General features: G+C 33.9%; 1 protein-coding gene across 1 annotated transcript in view; it reads right to left on the bottom strand.

Annotated features, from left to right (window-relative positions):
- GABBR2 (gamma-aminobutyric acid type B receptor subunit 2) overlaps window positions 1–15,751 on the bottom strand; it is a 780,512-nt gene that overhangs the window by 566,712 nt on the left and 198,049 nt on the right. The window contains exon 2 of the mRNA XM_012542879.3: window positions 4,606–4,743. Coding sequence (XP_012398333.2) covers window positions 4,606–4,743 — 138 coding nt within the window. The remainder of the gene's footprint in view (window positions 1–4,605; window positions 4,744–15,751) is intronic.

Raw genomic sequence — 15,751 nt, 5'->3', positions numbered from 1 at the left:
CATGAAAACAATACATTTCATCAAGGAAATGATAACAATGAAATAAACTAAAACTCTTAGGCTACAGCTGAAAAAGTCTTTAATGGAGAATTTCTATCTCTAAACACTTTCAATGACAAAAACAAAAGAACAAATTGATGAATTATAATGAATGAGATAAAGCAAATAAAACCAAATACAAAAATGAAAATTCTGAGAATTAAAAAGGAAGTCTGAAAGATTGAAAAAATCCCCAATGAATTGATAAAGTTAACTTTAAAAATAAAATTAAAATGGACCATTACTTAATCTCATTTAAAAAGATAGAAAAAAGAAAGTATCAACTTAAAAAAATTTTAAGGAAAATTCACAACAAATAAAGAAAATTATTACAAACTATTCCTTCAGTTATATAGTAATAATAATGACATCTAACATCTAAATGGCACTTACTATATGTTGGGTTCTGTGTTAAGTTCTTTACAATTATTTTTTAAATTTTATGTTTACAACAATCCTGGGAAATAAAGGGTATTTTTGTTCTAATTTTACAGTTGAGAAAACTGAGGCAAACAGAGATTAAACTGCAGTCAGGAAGTCTCATTTTCAAATCTGTCCTTACACACTTAATAGCTGGGTGACCCTGGGCAAATCTCTTAACACATCTTGCCTCAGTTTCCTCATCTGTATGAACTGAAGAAGAAAATGGCAAACTACACCAGTATTTTTTGCCAAGAAAACCCCAAAGAGAGGTGAAAAAGAGTAAGACTAACACAAAACAATTGAACAATCACAACTTCTAACTCCAGTCCCAGCATTCTAACCACTCCTAACTATCCAGTTAATTATTTATATCAAAGGTTGTTATATTTGCAAAACTATAAAATATTTAGATTAATTGAATAAGAAACCAAAAATGTAAAAAACATAATTTCATGGAAAAAATTGAATAAGCAATAAATGAATTCTTAAAAGTAAAACCAAAAGTAAATTTCTATACCAAATAGACATTTAAGGGAACTTGATCAAAAAATTATCAATTCTAATATTACCTAAGTTATTTACAAAAATAAAAAAGGAATGTATCTGGCCAAATTCTAAGAAACATTGTGGTCTTGATGCACAAAATGGAAACAAAACAGAGAAAGAAAACTATAGACCAATATCTTTAATGAATTTTAATGAAAAAATTAAATAATTTATAGCCAAAAACAGTAACATATTAAAATATTATATGCTATTATCAGTTTTTATTTATATGAGGAATAGGGGATTGGTTCAATATTAGAAAAACTATAAACATAATAGACCTTATTAATAACCAAAACAATAATAGTGACATGATTACATTAATAGATGCAGAAAAAGCTTTTAGAAACATACTTTAAAAAATTAAAAACATTAAAAGCATAGGAACAAATAAATCATTCATAAATATGGTAAATAACATCTCTCAACCAAGAGCTAGTATTTTCTATAATGGGGAAACACTAGAGACTTTTCTAATAAAAACAAAGAGAGCAAGGACATATAATGATATCATTATTTGATATAATGCTAGAAAATCTAGCTATGGCAATAATCTAAAGTAAAGTGACTTACCCAGAGTCACACATTTAGAGAGTATTTGAGGCGAGAGTTGAACTCAGAAAGATGAATATTCCTGACTGACTCCAGGCCCCATATCCATTTTAATCCATTCTGTCACCTAGCTGCTCATTGAATTATAGATAGACTTAAACTGGAGAAATATTAATTGCTTATGATTGGGCCATTCCAGTATAATAAAAATAGCAATATTAATGTCATACCACACAATCTAAAGTATTGTTTTATAGAACCAAACCATTTACTTATTTGAAGAAAAGGTAAATTATGTCAAGAAAAATAATGTAAAAAATAGTGAGAAGAACGCCTGTTTCAAACCATACTATTGGGAAAACATCTCTGTATTCAACTTTTAGGATAAAATTATACATCTAGAATACAGAAAAATTGATTAAAATATATAAGATCTAGAGCTATTCAATAGATAGTGGTCAAAGGATATGAATAGTCAATTCTCTAAAGAAGAAATTCATACTACCACCAAACAAATGAAAAATACTCCAAGTCACTAATCATAAAAGTAATATCAAGTGACTTTGATAATCAGCTGCAGTTGAGTTTTTAAACTTCAAAGTATAGAACAGGGAAGACCTGACTAGAAAATAGTTACTGCAGAAAAGAATAGGGATGATTTTGATTGGGCTGCAATCTCAGTATGTGTGAATGAATACTATTCCATAGAAACCTAAAATGCAAACTCAGACTCTATTAGGGAAAACTCTACTCAGCCCAGGTTGGCCTATAGCTATTCCGTTCGGGGCACATTTTGGTAAGGACTCTGATTAATTAGAATCCTCTGGAGAAGAGTTATCAGAATAGGGAGAACAGAGGAGAAAGAAGGAAACAAACATTTATTAAGTGTCTATACCATATGTCAGACATTGCACTAAGCATTTTACAAATTATTTGATTTGTTTTTTATATCATTTGATCCTCATAACAACTCTGTGAAGTAGGTGCTATCATTATCCCTATTTTATGATTGTGGAAATCGAAGCAGAAAAAAGTAAAGTGACTTGTGCTGGCTCACATAACTAGGAAGTATTTGAAGCTAGATTGAAATTTAGATTTTCTTGAATTCAAATGAAGATGCTGGAGGTATAAATATTAGAGACCATGCACCAATTGAAAGAATTGGTTATGTTTGTCCTAAAGAAGAGAAGAAATATGGATGAGGTAATAAAAACTAAATACCACAAGGACTATCATAAAAAAAAAAAGGAATTAAATTTGTTTTGGAGTTCCCATGGGAACAGGATTAGGAATAACAGTGAAAGATACAAGAAGAAAAAGAATTAGACACAATGAAAAGATGAGAGTCTTTAAAAAAAAATGTAGTTGTCTAAGATGGAAAAAGCTGCCTCAGGAGAGATTTACTATCACTAGAGATCTTCAAATGGAAGATAAATGATTTCTAGTCAGGAATGTTGCCAAAAAGGGACAGATACATATTGGACTAGGTAACAACCTTACTCTGGAGAATTTATAATTCAGTGATATGAAAAATGAATCATTTCTCAAATACATGGTCTACACCAGGGGTTTTTAACCTTTTTATGTCATGAACCCCTTTAGCAGTCTGCTGAAACCTATGAACCCCTTCTCAGAATAAAATAAACTCACTTAGAGGTGAGTGAAAATAAAGATGTGATTTTTCATCACTCATGTTCATGGATCTCCTTTCCCTGAAAAGAACCCCATGGGCTCTCCTGGCCAGTTTCTGCCAAGTAGTTTTTCCCTTTTAAATATTTCTTCCTCTTTTCAGTCTCTGTGTATTGGACAAGGCCCTGTTTTTGATCTGTTCTTTTCTTCAGCCCAGAGTCAAACCACCTTTTTGACACTCTCTTGCACAGATCCCTTTTCTCCCTCCTCTCCAGGTGTTTTTCCTCTCCTTTCCCTTGCTAATTTGTGGCATGAGATCTAATAGATGACACATTTTCTTAATTTTCAATTTATGCATGCACAATGGAATGTTCTTACTATTAGTGTACTATCATCATGTCACTTGCTTTTAGATTAGAATTATAATAGAACAAGGTAACTAGGGGCTTTAAGGTGCTAAGCTAGAGAGGGTTGGTTTTCCTTCTCTGGTAGATCTCCTTTGGCCCATGTCCTAGCCAGCCTATCTCTGTAACATGACTTCTAGATCTTGCGACTTGCAGATGTACCTCTCTTATGTTTTCATCCTACTCTGGGTCAAAGGAGACCAATGATGCTCTTTTCGCTATTTCCTTCTTCCTGTGCCTGCCATCTCCTCTTGGAGTTTGGGCATCATCAGCTACATTGTGGGGCAGAGAAGCCCACTTACGTGGTAGACATGTTGCACTTTTCATCTTACAATTTTACCCCCAAGAGTTAGTGGTTTAGATGAGAGCCTCCTATAACAGTAATGAAGATGAAGGCTTCTGCTCAGAAGTAGGGAATATCCTAAGTAATGTTCTTTTGTGACTCAGTCTCTTTCCCTCCCACCCTACTGCATCCCTGTCCTGGATCCCAGAATTCTGAATAACAACTTTGCTTCATATCTGCCAATTTTCCCCTATAGCTTTCTGTTCTCCTCTATTTTTCCCCTCTTCCTTTTCCCTGTTTTAGTAGAACATTTGTTTTGAAAAATTTTGCCTCCTGGTCATCTTGATCCTGCTTGACTTCTAAGACCATAGCAAATGAATCTCCCAAAGCTTTGTCAGTGATGTGACAAAAGGTTATAGCCTTGATGCAGCAGATAACAAAAAAACCCACATTTTATGAACTGAACTTGTAAACAACATCAACATGGGTATCCTAGGGATCCAAAAAAGTTTGTATTCTTCTCTAAGCTCACAAGTTAACACAAAAAATGCATTTTAGCTATGGGAGAAAATCTGAATCATTCATTATTAAATTCAGAATTTGCCACTGAGTTGAAAAAAATCAAACCAACCAAACTTACTTTTAAAAATGTATTTATCATTTACTTAAATTTTTATTAAAAAAAATTCAGCTGACCAGTAACAGGGACTCTATTTATACCTTTCTTACCTGTACCAAATTCCATCCTTTAAGAGATTCAGCAATGATGGATGTGACTGAGGGGCAGACTCCTCCAAAGACCATGAGGTGATTAGGCCCATATTTTATTGCGTCATAGAATGCTTTTAGCCCTTTTGCATTATCACACTAGAGAAGGCCAGAGAAAGAGAGAAAAAGAGAGACAGAAATTATTATTAAATGTAATTCTCCTGGTTACTACCAAGAACAACACATTTAAACACAAATTCCATTTGGTTGGATGTAAAATATCAAATATTTAAATTTTGTTAATTTACTTAGATCCTCCCTGAGCCACTGTTTACCTCACTCAATTTATTCATTCCTTACATCCCACAAACTCAATGATCTCTGGAATATTCTGTTCTTCTCATATATCCTTAATAAAAGTATATGACAAGTTCATTCATGCAAGATATTAGAGAATTAACATTTTTCTCCTCTCGGGAATTATCTGCATTTTGTAAAGAGAAATTTTGGAAAGGATAAGGAAGACAGTGAAGAGAACAATTCTATATTCTTCAATATGGAAAGTCTCAGACTTGTAGATAATATTAATAAAGTAACTATATGAAATATCCTTGATGGATAACTTTCTGGTAATAACTCTGTGCATTTAGCTATATTTTAGATATATGACACATGCTTGAAGACTTTTCAGTTTGGTAAGCCTGTCATAGCTTAGTCTCTGTTAACATAGTCTTTGGGCGTCAGAGTCACCTCCATGTCACTAAGAGGCATGGGTCATTGGAGGTTCACTCTTCATCTTCCTTTATCTTTCAGTATTTGTTAAGTATTAAGATAACTATCACTATCTTAACTGCTAAGAATACAAAGGACTAGACAAATTCCTACCCATAAATCTCTTTGAGGAGACAAGCCATACATACAAAAAGATAAATCATAATAAAATACTGGATATACTTAATGACATTTAAGTGACTGGTTGTCTCCAATTCAAGCAGCTTATTTTTCAGTTAATAATTCTTTATATCATCATTGTCTAAATCTTTATTTTTCTTCATAGAGACTTATCACTCCAAGTACGTATTCATATGGACAAAGGGTTATATGTGATTTTGGGGTAAGTTGGTCAATATGCATTTACTAAGTGTTAACCATGCACCAGAAACTTCTAAGTTCTGCCCCAAAAAGACAAGTAAAATAGTTTCTGCTGTTAAGGTGCTTACGATCTACTGGAGGAGAAAATATGAAAATAACCACATTCAAACAAGATATATGTGATATCAATTGAAGATGATCAATAGAGGGAAAGCACTAGTATTTGGTGGATCATGGGATGTTTCTCATAGAAGATGGGCTTTTATTTGGGGCTTGAAAAAAGATAGGGAATTTAGGAAAAAGGAAAATATTCTGATAGTGGGGGTGGAGTGGGAGACAGCCAGCGAAAATTCATACTCTAGAGTTAGAATACCTTTTTCAAAGAACAATAAGAAATTATTGTCATTGGACTGTAGAGCACATGAGAGGAAATGAGAGGGAAGAAAGACTAGAAAAGGCGGAGAGGACCAGGTAATGAAAGGCTTAGAATGACAGAGAATATAATTTGATCTTTGATAATAGTCAACAACTAGAATTTATTTAATGGGGGTGCAATATAGTCCAGTTTGGATAGTCAGAATATCAGTAGACTAGATTAGGGAAATCCTTGAAGCAGGGAGACCAAGCAGAAACCTATTGTAGTGTTCTAGGCATGAGGTCCCATGGGAGCTTGTACTATGTGATATCATTATTAGAAGACAAAAGAGAGCTTATACCAGAGATGTTATGAAAATAAAATTGGCAGGACTTGGCAACAGATTGTATATGCTGGTGGTAGTAGAAAAGAAGAGAGTTGTTCTGAATTCTGAATTCTGAGAATGAAAAATCAGGGACCACCAAGGTTTTGAAAGTGAGTGACTGAGAAGATGGTGGTCTCCCCTTAGCAAGAGAAAAAGATTTTGGGGTAAGATAGTTAAGTTTGGGACATGTTGAGTTTAAGATATCTATAGGACATAGATATGGAGATGTCAAATAGAGATGTGAGTCTAGGAATTAGGAGAGAGGTTAGAGCTGGATAAATAGAATTGTGAAACAGCAGCATAGAGATGACAATTGAATCTAAGATCACTCACTGAAACAATATAGAGGGAGAAGAGAAGAGCTCAGGATAGGTCCTAGAAGGAGATGCCCACTATTATTAGGTATGACCCAGATGAAGATCTGGCAAAGGGAACTGAATAAGAGAGATCAGATAGATAGGAGGAGAATCAGTATATATTTTTAACACCAAAACTTAGAGAGAAAAGAGTATCAAGGAGATGAGGGTGTTTAATCTTGTCAAAGCCTCCAAAGAGGTAGAAGAGAATGAGAATTGAAAATGATCACTAGATTTATCAATGGAAAGATAAATTTAGAGAGAGTAATTTTAGTTGAAATAGATTGTAAAGAGTTGAAAAAGGAAAGAAAGTGGAAGCACCTATCATAGCCTTTTCAAGGAGTTTAACTGTAAAAGGGAGGACAGATATGGCATGACAATTAGTGGAGATAGAGAGATCAAGTGAGGGTTTTTGAGAGATGGGAGAAATAATCATGCTTGTAGGCAGTGTGGAAGCAGCCAGTAGATAGAAAGAGATTAAAGAGAAGTGAGAGAATGGAAATGATAGAGGGGATACTTTGCTGAAGAAGATGGGATAGATTGATTCTTCTGCCAGTCTAATGTGGCTCAGTGGTAAGATGTCCAATATAGATCAGTGTTGAACTGATGTGATTGGCACTATGTGATAGAGTCTGAACTGCTTCTTACAATGTGATATATTACTCCTAGTTTGTTTAGGTTTTGTTTTTTGCAAACACTAGCCATAGTGGAGGAAAATGCATGTGCATATGATTGATTGGTTGGTGGTTGTCCTTTGTTCTTGAAAAGGACCAAAATGACATCATCATGTTAGAATTAAGTTACAGTGTGCTGACTGTGGCTGATCAGACCAATATGAACTCAGAATGCTTTACCATAGGTCAGTTATTTATGGCTGAACATTTGGAGTAGCTTCTCTAAATTTTTACAACTCCTGTTTCTTCTGAGCTAATTCAACTTTGACTTGCTCCTAGAGTACAGAGACTTCTTTCTGCTCTCTGATGAGAGCACATCATGCTAGGTAGTCCTGTGACAGTGCTTCCCAAAAGGAAAGCATGGAAGAGAATTGGTTGAACTCTCTGATCTAGATAATAGATACTTATATCTCTTTCATTCATTTCCTCTCTACCCATGTCGATTTCCTCCTAAACTAGGTTCCCATCACTTCTCATTTTGACCTATAAAAGCCTCCTCATTTTTTTCCTTGCCTTCAGATTTTCACTTCTACAATCCATTCTCCAAAAAACTGCCTTGATATCCTTAGACATAGCTCTGATCACTGCTTAAGAAGTTCCTATGACTTGGCTCATGACTACTTCTAGAACAAAATAGAAGTCTGTTTTTCTGGGCATATTTCACATTCTTTCATTCATGAATTGTATAATGTATTCAAACTGGTCAATTTTCTGCATCTTTTACATGACATTCCTTTTCTCATATCTTGTACTTTTGCATGAGCTGTCATTCATACTGGACTATTGAATCAGACTTCAAATTTTTCTCTCTGTCTCAAATCTCCCTCGACTCCAATGCATTACTGGATTGTAGCTGCCACTGCTGATATTGCTATTCAGTTGATTAGTCCCATCCAACTCTTCATGACCCTATTTAGGGTTTTCTTGCCAAAAATATTGTAGTAGTTTGCCATTTCCTTCTCTATCTCATTTTATAAAACAGGAAACTGAGGCAATCAAGGTTGGTTTAGATCTGACTTTAATTGTGTGATAACTTTTGTAAGTGTCTTCATACAATTCCTAGGCCTGTCTTGGCATGTGGTTTCCCAAGTACTTTATCTTATCTATAGTTATTTTAAATATAGTTTCTATTTCTCTCTCTTGCTGCTGGGAGTTAAGACCCGGAGTTAATGTGACTTGTCTGGGTTCCCATAGGTAGTAAGTGTCTGAGGCTAGATTTGAACTCCCCCTGATTTCAAGGCTGGAACTCTATCTGATATGGCACCTAACTGCTCTTGGATTGTAGTTACCAAAGTGATTTCCTAAGGTAGAGATCCCTTCCATCCAATTAACTCTAGTGTTCCCCTTTACATTTAGGATCAACTAAAATTTTCTTTTATTTGGCATTTAGAGCAAGTCACTTAACCTTTGTCTGACTCAGTTTCTTTGATTATAAAAAGGGATAATAATAGCAAATAGCCAGGATTTCTATTTTCACCAAATGAGACAATATTTGCAACATGTTTAAGACAGTGCCCAAGAACATAATAGGTGCTTAATAAGTGCTTGTTTTCTCCCTTCTGTCCTTTTCCCTATTTCTTCCTTAATTGAGCATAGATGACCTTGAAGCATATGTGTGTGTATAAATATATACATATATATATGTGTGTGTAAAGAATATAAAATTTTATGTTTTCTACTCTTAATTTTTAAATTAGATAAATTTAAATTCCCCAACCTTTTTTACAATTTCTCTGGGCTACCTTTTCAGGTAATGAGTTCCTTATAACTCAAGTATTCAAGAGAAGCTGGATGATTGATTATCAATGATTCATACATCAGATTAAGAAGATGAATGAGTTATATAATAACGACTAACATGCATCTACATTAGAAAGCACAAACATACATTATCTCTTGAACATTGTGAGATGGGTATTATATTATGTCATAACCACTTTGCAGGTAAGAAAATATGGACTAAGGCTAAATAAATCATCCATGATTACATAGTAAGTAAGTGTCAGAGGCAGGATACAAATTCAGGTCTTTCATGAAGTCACTTTTCCTAGTACATCTTGCTATATAAGATTCCATTGGGGGAATAGAACCTGTTTTTTATTCTTTGTAGGTCAGTGGCCCTTAAAAATGTTTCTACCCTTGTTACCACACAGCTAAATGTAACAGAGGATGTTTAGTCTTTAATCCTGTTTCTGAGTCCAATTGATTGAATGAAGTTTATTGCATTTCGTGAATAAAATTCCATGAATTACTTTCAGCTTGTTTTCTAATCTGTGGCTCAGGACAATTCCAGTAAATTACAATGATATCTTATAATATTAATGAGTCAGCTATATTAATATTGATGCTAATCATTCTCCTTTTCACCTCCCCTAAAATTAAGCATTGCCTCTCAACCTGCACAATCTGTAAAACTAAGTAAAGGCAAAACAGAATTCAGTTTGTGCCCTTTGGACAGTCCTGAGACCTTAGGCAGTCAGGAAACCTTACTACATGTCATACTATGTCACCTGCCTATATAAATACAGCATTATTTGTCAACATGGTCATCTCTTTGTATATATTCTATTACAAGATAAACTTTCTTGATTATAGTATAGCAATCTTCTCTCTCTTCCAATCACCTTCCCTCCTTACTCCTTCAAGTAGACATACAATTTACCCTTAATCTCTCAGGGCTTCCTAACACTTCTCTAAGACTACTAAAATAGAGAAAAGTGGTGATCAACATCATCGGAAGGAATTTCTGTTACAGAGTTACCCATACTGATGAAATAGTTATGAACCCAAAACAGTATATATAGATCTTTAAAATATTCTATATGAATTACTACAGCTATGAAATCATTATAGTGACATGTTATATAAATTCTGTATGATAAAGTGTTATATAAAGGCAATTGGCATGACTTTTTTTCTTTCTCACTCTAATTTTTTCTATTCTTGGAGATCACTGACAAAGTTAGAGCAGGGCCAGATATCATCCAATTATTTTGCCTTAATTTATATGATAGGAACAATGGTTTCTTGCTGACTGTAGTTTGAAAGACAATTGAACTTGAAATCTTCACAAGTGAATTTTCAACTAATAAATACATTTTTAAAAGAATTCTTTTGGCATTTCAACGTGAGAATAATTCATTTAAATAAGATGATTGGTTTATTTTCAGAATCTGAATGTTTTGTCTTTAAATGTCAAGACAGCTTTAAGCTTTTGTTCTATAAAACAGCTCTATCAGTGACACACTATGGTCTTGGCAAACCTTCTACTGATAGAGGCCAAATGACGATCCCAATTTTGAAATAATTAGTATTATACCTTTAGACAAAACATAATCTTGTCTTTTTTCTAGGCAGAAAATCAAGGTCTGCTACATTTTTATTGTCAGGCATCAGGAAATGTTTGATTCACCATTATTTTGGCAGGAAAAAAAAAGAAATGTCACTTGAATTTTCCCTCATTTATTTAAAACTTCCCCTTATGGTTGAATATGGTTGAATATATGCTGATAATAATGGCTGACATTTATAACACTTTTTAAAGGCTTACTTTGCATACTTTAACTTCTTTGATCCTCATAACAACCCTGTTAAAGTCATAAGAATATATCAAATAAATCTTCAAACAATGACTAATAATTAAAATTACTCTAGCACAACTAAAAATTATCTCCTACTATCTGCTAGCTGGTATTCAGTTCAAGAGACATTAATTAGAAACCTACTGGATGCACAATCCAGTGTCAGGCACAAAGTTTTGATAAGAAATGACTTCTCTACTAATGAAATTTAGTTGCAGCATAGCTCAGTTTTAGAGGTAAAAGTGATCTTAAGGATTAGGTCACCCAACCCTTCATTTTACAGACAAAGAAATTATGATACAAAGAGGTGAAAAATAGGGGGATTGAATGATTGAGAGGAAAAGCAGGAGGAAAATAACAAGAAGGGCCAAGTTAACCTTAGAAGAAGGCCACCACCTCCTTAGAGTCAGGAGAAGAATTTTGAGATGTGGAGTAGGGAAAAGGAGGGAACTATCTCAATGGATAGTTCCAATTTTCTCATCAAGGGAGGCCAGGACATCTGATAAGGGATGTACTTGACAAGAAATTAAGGACTTGATAATAAAAGTAAAAGTTTGGAGCAGCTGTTGAGAAGAGTGAGCTTCTTAAACTTTTTCTATTCATAAATCCTGTTCACCTGAGAAATTTTTACCCAGATAAATTAGTATGTAAAATAGGCATACAAATCAAACATTTACAGATAAAAATTCATAATTTCATGACCTCTGCAATGTCACATGACTCCATATAGGGTCAAAATCCACAATTTAAGAAGCTTTGAGTTGGAGAGTCAAATTTGACTAAGTCTTTATTTTAAGTTTCTTTGGTGTAAGGTCATAGTTATTCTGCATCTTGATGAGCAAGCTATTTGTATCTACGCTATGCATATATCATAGATATAAAGGTAAAAAGGTAATATATGCTATGCATATACCATAGATATAAAGGTAAAAAGGTAATATCAACATGGATTTATCAGTGGGATATTCCTTATTTTAAAATCAGGTTTGATTATGTTCATCATACTTTTTCTGAAAGTAAGAAAGCATAAAGTATATATTGTATTTTAAAATTTTGGAAATCAATGATATACAGCCCATACTTGAGTCCATGGGATCAAATGAACTCATCAAGAGAGAGAATAGGGATCAAAGCGGATCTGGGTACAGCCAGATTACAGTTAGCAAAGAGATTAAGGAGTAATGGTTAAAAAGGGCAGGGAAATATACAACAAGAGAGATCAATATCATGGAAACCAAAGTAAGGGATAGTTTTCAACAGGAGCCAGAGACATTTAGCAGTATCAAAAGTTACAGAGAGTCCAAGATGAAGGTGAGAAAAAGCCATCAGGTTGAGCACTTTGATCATTGATGATGAACATTTAGCATGGATGCTAAAATGTTCTTTTTCTTTCTTTCTTAATTTTAAAAAGGCGACTTGAATTGAGCTTTAAAGGACATGAAGAAATCCAAGAAACAAAGCTGGTATTGGAGGGAAAAGGACATAGTCCATATATTGGAAATAGAATCACAAAGGCAGAAAGTTATGGGATCAATCAATCAATTAATTAGCAAGCATTTTTAAGTGCTTACTATGCATCAGATACTGTGATAGGAAAGGGGTTACAAGTACAAAGAATGAAGCAGTCCCTACTGAAAGTGAACATTTACATTCTATTGGGATGAAGATGACAAGTATATATAAGAATATTTAAAAGATAAACATAAAATTCATAGTAAATACAAATATATGCAAAGTAGTTAAAGTACAAAGTAGTTTGAGAGAAAGAACACTAGCAATTGGGAGATCTGGAAGGACTTCATTATGATGCTTGAAGAATATCTTAAAGGAAGAGAGGATTCTGTGAGGCAAACATAAGGGGGAAAGGGAATTCCATGCATGAGGGATGACAAGTGAAAAGACACAAATATATGGAGAGTTGTATGTGAGGTATAGAGAGAAGGACAATTTGTCTGGATGGCAAAGTGTTGTTGGTGATGGGGATAATGAGGACCAGGTTGTATATGGCTTTTAAAAGTAAACAGAGTTTATCATTTACACTAGAGACAATAGAAAGACCCTGGAGTTAAGTAGAGAAGTCACACGGTCATATGTGTTTGGGAAAAATGACTTTGACAGAAGTATGTAGTATTGACAGACTGGAGTATAGAGAAACTTGAGTCAGGGAAGCATTCAGCAAGAAGTAAAGAGGGCTTAGCGGAGATAGATCTAATATAGTTAAAACTTGGCCCCTAGAGGCCAAGGACTAAAGTATTTCTATTTCTTTTATGCTTAGCAGCTAGCAAGTATCTTGCATATATAGGCAAATAAATATTTGTTGAACTCTATACAGAACAGTGAGCAATTTTTTTATTTTTATTTTTTACAATACATTCTTATTGATGTCTTTTAAAAAATCACTATCATTTCCCTTAGTATTCTTCCCTGTCCCAGAGGGTTACCTCATATAACAAACTAATTTTCAAAGACAAAAGAAAGAAAAGAGCAAAAGAAACCCAGTACAACTGAACAATTTATCAAAAAAAGGTATTAAAATATGTCTATTGTACAACACTTGTGAACCTCCTCCATAAAAGGACAGAATGGGATATCTTCTTATATTTCTTCTTTTACAGTATCTGTTGTTTTATTTTAATTTCTCCCAGTCTACTGCCTAGCACATAGTAAGTGCTTAATAAGCACATCTTGACTGTCTTTTCCCCCTATTGTCTACAAATAATGTAGCATTCTTTTTCTTAAAAAAACAAAAAAACCAAACTCTTCCTTTGAATATGGATTCTTTCATTCTATCATGCTATCTAAACTTTGCTTCTACTTTCTCGCCACTTTTCTCATCCCCTTGCACTCTGGTTCCTGAACACACTTCAAAACTAAAACTGCTCTCTCCAAGATTATTAATGATCAAAGTGCTCAACCTGATGGCTTTTTCTCACCTTCATCTTGGACCTCTCTGTAATTTTGATACTGCTGAGTGTTTCTGGCTCCTGCTGAATACTATCCCTTATTTTGTTTTCCATGATATTGATCTCTGTTGTATATTTTCTATTTTTAACCATTACTTCTTAATCTCTTTGCTAACGGTAATCTGGTTGTACCCAGATCTGCTTTGATCCCTAATCTCTCTTTTGGTGAGTTCATTTGATCCCATGGACTTAAGTATCAGCTGTATATTTATCAATTGATTTCCAAAATTTTTAAATACAGTATATACTTTATACTTTCTTGCTTTCAGAAAAAGTATGATGAACATAATCAAATCTGATTTTAAAATAAGGAATATCCCATTGATAAATCCATGTTAATATTACCTTTTTACTTTGTTATAAGATACAAAGTCGAGATTCAGTACCTCTTGTAAAATAAGAGGGTTGGACTAGAGAGAGAAGGGACTAAGGTTCTTTCTAAAAGGGGAAGCATGATATTAAAAGAAAAAGCACAAGTCTTGGGTCATAGGGTCAGAAAAAATAACATTAAGGCAGATATATTCCCACTAGCTCTGCTTTTAAACCTAAGAACCATGAGGGATTTTCTGTCTGACTTGTAGCTAAAAACTCCATATATAAGTTGTTCCCAATTAGGATGTGAATATTTTGAGAGTAGGAATTGTTGTGCTTCTGTGTTAATATCTCCAATACTAAGCAAAGTGTGTTTTGCACATAGTATTTGCTTAATAAAATGTTCATTTAGTCAATAGTCCATGAAAGAGACCTTAGATCTTATCTAATTCAATGCCTTATTATTAGAGAAGAAGAAATTGAGGTCTTTTTTATTTTTATTTTTTTTTGCAATACATTTTTATTGATGTCTTTAAAGAAAATCACCATCATTTCCCTCAGTATTCCTTCCTGTTCCAGAAGGACAATTATCTCTTCATTATTGTGACTTTCTTCATGGCAGTTTCAATATGTTGTTTGGCATAAGAAAAGGAATTTGGGGGGGAGTATTGTGAAACCCATAAGTGACACATTAAAATCAGCAGAAAATGTAGAAAAAGTTTAGCAACTCAAAACTACATAAAATACATGCATAATATTGTATAATATCATACATATATTTATCTTGTAATATCATAACAATTCAGACTTCTTCTCTGGTACAAAGGGAGGCTCCCCACTTTTATGTGTGGGATTTTTCAGATGGTGGGGGATACTATCTCTAATCAATATATTATGGAAGGGATAACCATATACTAAGGCCTCTTTCAGTTCTAATCTATTTTTAGATTTAGTTCCAGGATTAAGTTGCTTAGTTAAGCTGTTTCCCAGTTTTGTGATTCTATGATAATTATATCATTTCCTAAAATTTTTAGAGGGTCTCAGTCTCACAGAATGTAAGGCTGGTTGTCTCAACCCTTGAATACCTCAAAGTACGCTTGAAGGCCTGAAGTCTTCTTTCAGGGTCATCTGTGGCTAACTTCAAGAACTGTCTTCTCACTTTTCCAGATCCTTATCTGGAAAACAAAAGGCTGGACTAGCTAATCCTAATATCTCTAAGACTAAACTCTCCATGAATACAATTTTAGAAATGGAGGAGTTGTTAAGCTTCTAGTAGAATGTTTCTCCCAAGTGTCCTTTTATTGCTCTACCTCAGTTTCCCTAATTGTCCTGCCTCAGTTTCCCTAAATTGTCCTGCCTTGTTTCTTGAATTGGTCTGCCTCAATCCTCCTGGTTGCACGTCCCTCCACCCCATCCTGACCATTAGGACTGAGATAATTAGGGCTGTAG

The sequence above is a fragment of the Sarcophilus harrisii genome, chromosome 1, assembly GCF_902635505.1.
Source record: "Sarcophilus harrisii chromosome 1, mSarHar1.11, whole genome shotgun sequence".
NCBI lineage: Eukaryota > Metazoa > Chordata > Mammalia > Dasyuromorphia > Dasyuridae > Sarcophilus > Sarcophilus harrisii.
This window is presented reverse-complemented; position numbering and strand designations above follow the sequence as displayed.